General features: G+C 40.9%; 1 protein-coding gene across 1 annotated transcript; it reads left to right on the top strand.

Moving 5' to 3' along the window:
* Positions 2,509–3,835, top strand: LOC8056508. Its single transcript, XM_002452377.2, has 3 exons — positions 2,509–2,825; positions 2,931–3,124; positions 3,272–3,835. Exons 1-3 carry the CDS (start codon positions 2,730–2,732, stop codon positions 3,660–3,662), a joined length of 681 nt encoding a protein of 226 aa, XP_002452422.1. The 5' UTR covers positions 2,509–2,729; the 3' UTR covers positions 3,663–3,835.

Raw genomic sequence — 6,156 nt, forward strand, 5'->3', positions numbered from 1 at the left:
TTGTGAGACTAAAATACTGTTGATTGATAGAAAAAGTACAACTGTCGAATATGTCAGTTACTCAGCAGTATTTTTCTTTCATAATAAATCAGCGAACAGTACTTTCAATCATAGCTTTTCTGCCAAGGGAAGTGCTGCTCTCACTCTATGTCCACCATCCTACTTTCTCAGTGTCTTTTTAATTGTTATTCTTATTTTTCTAGAAGGAAGATGAACTCACAATTTTGATCACATATGTATAATAATATAATATTTATATTTTATAATTAGTATTATTATATAGATGATTGAGTCTATTTTATAATAAATATAAATATTGTTAATATTTCCTATAAATCTAATTAAAATTAAGAAAATTAACTAGCACGAGTGCCATAGCCACACTTGAAGAGGACAAATGGAGTAGACTCCTCTGCATGCACCCGGTTTAAATTGAATAAATTATGGCTCGTGCGTAAAAGATCAAAGGAGAGAGTTTTGGTGGAAGTATCACACCTTGATGTGTTTTCTGCATGTTGATGTAAGTGGTTACACGGGTACAACCTGTCAGGGCCAACTAGAGTATTGGCCTCATCTTGTTACAATCATACAATGGATATATATGCCTAGTAACTTGTCTAACTAATGACAGTATTTCAAGCTAGTCCTTACTCCTTAGTCAGTTGTTGCTATAGTCGTTTCATCACTCACTCGGTCACTCCATAAACGGCTCAAGATAGAGAGGAAGCTCGAGGCCGGCTGGGTCCGACTCCAAAATGACTAGTACAAGTACTTCGGATCTCATGCGGGCCCATTCCCTCGAGAGGGCCGTTTCGTTTGTGGGCTTGCATACACTTACACAGGTCCAGGCCCGAGGTCGATTAGCCTAGTTTGGCCCACTACTGAATTACACGTAACTATAGCTAATTGTGTTTGTTAGGCCCAATTTGATGGACCTCTGCATATTGGCATCCACTCAAAAAAAAAAAGCTAGACTATAGCAAAGATTTATTTTTATCTCTACTCTCAAAATGAATTACAAGCTAGCAACAATTACTATTGTTGTCATGTTCAAAAAAATAATACTATTGTTGTCTTTACTGAGACGGGTCAAAAGAATTCAGTAGCGATGGAATAAGCAAACAATCCATCAGCAATGGCTTAAAAAGGATTTATTAACGATGGATAAAACAAGCATTACAGTCTCTGCGTCAGCGATGCATATGGCCGCTTACGCCAGTCTCAGTGGGAGTTTCATCTAAGTTTTATTCACATTAAATAGGCTGCCACATAGGCATTTTAGATGACATGACAGTGTATTTAAGAAGAGAGAGAAGAAATGAGTTTCATCTAGATGAAACTCTCTTGGCACGATTACCAACTCTCTATGAGTCTTGAAATTAAATGCCTATGAAACTATAGAATGAAACTCTCCATTAAGAGTGGGTGTTTCATCCAAGTTTTATTTCATTTCATATGACATGCCAACCTTGAAAACAACGCTATAAAACTCTCCATTGAGACTGGCCTTATTGCAACAAAGCTTTGTAAACATATTGCAGTTCAACAATGCTAGCAAACAACACATACGAAATGTTAGGAATGCATCTGTCTTACCATTACACCAATGAGAAAATTACTACTCCCTATGTTCTAAATTATAAGTTATTCTAAGAATCTTGGAGAGTCAAAGTATTTTCAAATTTGACCAAAAATACAAAGAGAAATATAAAGATTTATGTCATAAAATAGGTACACTATGAAAATATAACTAACAAAGAATCTAATGATACTTGGTTGGTACCAAAAATGTTATTATTTTACTATATAAATTTGGTCAATCTTGAAAAACTTTGACTCTCCAAGATTCTTGGAATGACTTATAATTTGGGACGAATGAAGTATTTATGTTATGAATGCATGCATCTTACGAAATTCTAGAGATCTAATAAATAGATTGCAAAAAATTCTGAAATGCATCTGTGAAATTCATAGCTCTGAACCTATCGCTGAGAATAGCAAAGGCAAGATATATCTTGCATTGTGTCCATGTTATCGCCTAGCCAGCATCAACTCTTTCACCCTAGGTCTTGTTTAGTTTCCAAAAAATTTTGCAAAATTTTTTAGATTACTCGTCACATAAAATCTTTAGACGTATGCATGAAATATTAAATATAGACGAAAATAAAAACTAATTGTACAGTTTGATCGAAATTGACGAGACGAATCTTTTGAGTCTACTTAGTCCATGATCGGATCTAAACAAGGCCCTAGATAATAACGATGCGTAAGCCGTACGAGTACGATTAGAGAGACAGAAATGTTCTGGTTCTGCGCCGCGTAGACCTTGTCTCTGGTTTTAAAGGTCCAATTGGAAGATAGGTTAGCGTGTGACCAAGGCATGTGGTTATTAAAAAATCGAAAACGCTCCTGTATCGCCAGTTGTTTCAGAAAGGGGAAAAATCTTGGCCGCCGTTAGTCAAACTGATAGGAACCGGGAAATATCAAAGAAATCTCGACCAACACCTCTTCTCGCTCGGATCCTTTATGTTTCGATTCGATGCCGTGCTTGGTGGCCACACGGCTAATCTATCTTGTCAGATTTAATTCTCCATTTGACCTGCTAATCCGGCTGACCTGTAGTGGTAGAGTAGCAAGTGGATTAGCTGAGCTTATATATTTTTGGCGGCCTCCGGTTGTTTTGCCATTCCATCAGTTGTTGGAGAGGCAGAGTGGTGTGACATTGAAGGATGCAGAAACGTGTGGTGTTGGTGAGCGCGGCGGTGGCCGTGCTCGGCCTCGCCGCCGCCGCCTTGGGGTTCGTCGCGGAGAGCACCAAGTCCAAGGCAAGCTACGCACTCCATCATCCGCCTCATCTCTGCTCTTCGAATTTGAGTTCTGCAGCGGGCTCACTGTTTGTAGTTGTATACTTCCATTGGTCGGCCGCGCAGGCTTTTGTAGGCTTCGTCGGGCAGCGCTGCGTGTACCAGCGCACGCCGGCGCTCGGCTGCGGCGTCGCGGCGGCGCTGCTCGCGCTGACGGGGCTTGCCACCGCCACCGCGGCCAGCGGATGCCTCCGACGACGCGACGCGCCCGCCGCCGGCCGCAGGCGCGCCGTCGCCGTCAAGCTGTCCATCATCGCCTGGTACGTACGCGCCTACTAGATCCAGCCACCCGCATGCCGTGAACTCGCCGTTCTGCGCGCGCGAGGCCGCCGCCGCCGCCGTTCAAATGCTTGTTGCTGTCTTTGTTGTGAATTGGTCGTCATGTATCCATGGGGCCTCCTCGTCAGGGTGGTGGTGGCGGTGGCGGCGGTGATGTTCCTGTACGGCGCGGCGATGAACCGGGGCGGGACGCGGGACGTCTCGGCGAGCAGGCCGGGCCGGCGCTACGGCCGCGGCTACTACTACGGCTGCACCGTGCTCAAGAGCGGCGTCTTCGCCACGGCGTCCGTCTTGTCCGCCGTGGCCACCGGGTGCGCCATCGCGGCCTACGTCTACTTCCAGCGGACGGACGAGCCGGCGGCGCCGGGCCAGTTCGTCGCACCGGGCGTCGCGATGGGGCAGCCGCAGTGGGCGCAGCCGTATCCTCCGCCGCCCTACCCGCCGCCTATGGCTTACCCTGCTCCTCCCCAGTACGGGCACGGCGGCTACGGCCCCAAGCAACCTGCGGGCACAGCTTGAGCTCGATGCGTTCCGTTCCGTGGAGTTGCGCGGTGTCACCATTAGCCGCTCATGGTTTCCACCTTTTGTGCTTTTCCTTTGTCTATACTGCATATCCTCTTTTTTTTTTGGTACAATGCTACGGGACTTTTTTTTAAAATAAATTCATTGCACGTATGAATTAGACTTGCATATTTTTGCATTGAGTCTTATCAAAATCAAAACCGAGTATGGCAATAAAATAATTCAATAAAAAACTAATGAATAGATTGAATTATAAGAATGCCCAATTAGAGTCCAGATCAAGTTCGAGTCACGGCACCAACTTCTTAAGACAAAAATTAAGGGGACGTCTCTCCTTCTGGTCGAGTTTTTTTTTAAATCCAGATCAAGAAAAGACGTCTTTGAAAAATCATCTAGAAAAAAACCGGATAAGAACATCTTCGAGAGTATCCAACATTTTCTTTCCAAAAGACAGAATATTTCAACTCGACAAAAAAATATTAGAAGGAATAAATAAAACCATTTGTAACTGTTCTAATAATTTACTACTAAAATATAGAAGATAATTTTACATTACTAATCTATATAATATATATACTAATACTAAAGAGGTAAAATTTCAGCTAGTTTAGTTCCGAAAAGTGAAAAATTTTCGGTACCGTAGCACTTTCGTTTGTTTGTGACAAATATTATCCAATCATAGACTAACTAGAATCAAAAGATTCGTCTCGTGATTTACAGCTAAACTGTGTAATTAGTTTTTGTTTTCGTCTATATTTAATGTTTCATGCATGTGCCACAAGATTCGATGTGACGAGGAATCTTGAAAACTTTTTGGTTTTTAGGGTGAACTAAACAAGGCCTAATTGTTAACCTGAAATTTTTTTGGTCTCACTACTTATAAGGATGGAGAGATCGAACACGAAATCGAAAGAAAGACAGAAATCCTCTACTTTTCCAAATCGAACTCTATTAAAAATTAAAGAAAAAATATCTATACCTCAAAATTTCTGCCGTTTCTTTTAGTTTCGTCCAGCCTAATCTATATTCTTTCTATCATATGTTCGTGTCAAATTAGTTTCGGCTATTTCTTATTTTATTCAATCTCTTTCTTCTTTCCTCCTCAGTGTTGCTACAACAGGAAGTGGTAGGCCAAGTCCAAATACAACTCATACACCGAATCGTATGTACATCGAATAGCCAATAAACTAATAAATACTAATACGAATCATGCAATTTTCAAACTATCGGAGTCCTCATCATGGACTATACCGAGGCACAAAAGTATAGAAAACCAAATAGATCGAGGCACAAGAGGACTAGAGCAGATCAATGAACAAAAGCACTGGATCGAGGCCACCTTAGGAAATAAAAAAAATGATTTTTCCACAGCTGACGTCGGTGTCATTGCCACGGACTGGTGTTGACGGCCTTGGCGGCGTTGGAGCAGAGTTCGGCAGGCAAGGCTGAGGGCTCTGAAAAATTTTCAAGATTTCCATCACATCGAATCTTTAGTTGCATACATGGAGCATTAAATATAGACGAAAATAAAAGCTAATTGTACAATTTACCTGTAATTTATGAGATGAATCTTTTGAGCCTAGTTATTTCGTGATTGGACAATGTTTGTCAAATAAAAACGAAAGTGCTACCGTTGCCAAAAAGAGGCCTTGTTTAGGCCTTGTTCAGTTCAAAAAAAAAAAACCCAAAATTTTTCAAGATTCCCCGTCACATCGAATTTTGCGGCACATTCATGAAGCATTAAATATAGATGAAAATAAAAACTAATTGCACAGTTTGCCTGTAAACCGCGAGATAAATCTTTTGAGTCCACTTACTTCATGATTGGACAATGTTTGTCAAATAAAAACAAAAGTGCTACAGTACCCGAACCAAAAGTTTTTGCGAACTAAGCAAGGCCTTAGTTCCGAGAAGTGAAAAGTTTTCGGTACTGTAGCACTTTCGTTTGTTTGTGATAAATATTATTCAATTATAGACTAACTAGGATCAAAAGATTCGTCTCTTGATTTACAGCTAAACTGTGTGATTAGTTTTTGTTTTCGTCTATATTTAATATTTCATGCATGAATCATAAATTTGATGTGACAGAGAATCTTAAAACCTTTTTGGTTTTGAGAGTGAACTGAACAAGGCCCAAAATTTTTTGCAAACTAAACAAAGCCCTGGACATCGGCGGAGCGCAGAGAAGACGCGCTTGCGAGACCCAAGAAGAGTCTTCTACTATGCTCACCAAGAGCGCAACGACGATGGTGGGAGTAGATGGAGAGGCGGCGGTGAGGAGCTCGAGCTACGGGCGAAAAATATATCAAAGTGTATTTTAATTCAATACAAGTTTAATACGTAGGACATTATTATATTATTGTATAATTAAATCAAAATGTATTTTAATAGGACATTGTTATGGTCATCATAAAATAAACTATAGAAGGATCAAATATAAATAGACATGTACAAATCACATCATCGTTTTGAACGAATGTCTGATAGTTTT

Source organism: Sorghum bicolor, chromosome 4 (assembly GCF_000003195.3).
Source record: "Sorghum bicolor cultivar BTx623 chromosome 4, Sorghum_bicolor_NCBIv3, whole genome shotgun sequence".
NCBI classification, from domain to species: Eukaryota; Viridiplantae; Streptophyta; class Magnoliopsida; order Poales; family Poaceae; genus Sorghum; species Sorghum bicolor.

Excerpts from the sequence above, each read along its gene's own strand:
- LOC8056508 (XM_002452377.2), top strand. The coding sequence starts at position 2,730 with ATGCAGAAACGTGTGGTGTTGGTGAGCGCGGCGGTGGCCGTGCTCGGC. Across the intron at positions 2,826-2,930 it reads CGGAGAGCACCAAGTCCAAG|GCTTTTGTAGGCTTCGTCGG; the intron begins GCAAGCTACGCA and ends TCGGCCGCGCAG. Across the intron at positions 3,125-3,271 it reads AAGCTGTCCATCATCGCCTG|GGTGGTGGTGGCGGTGGCGG; the intron begins GTACGTACGCGC and ends CCTCCTCGTCAG.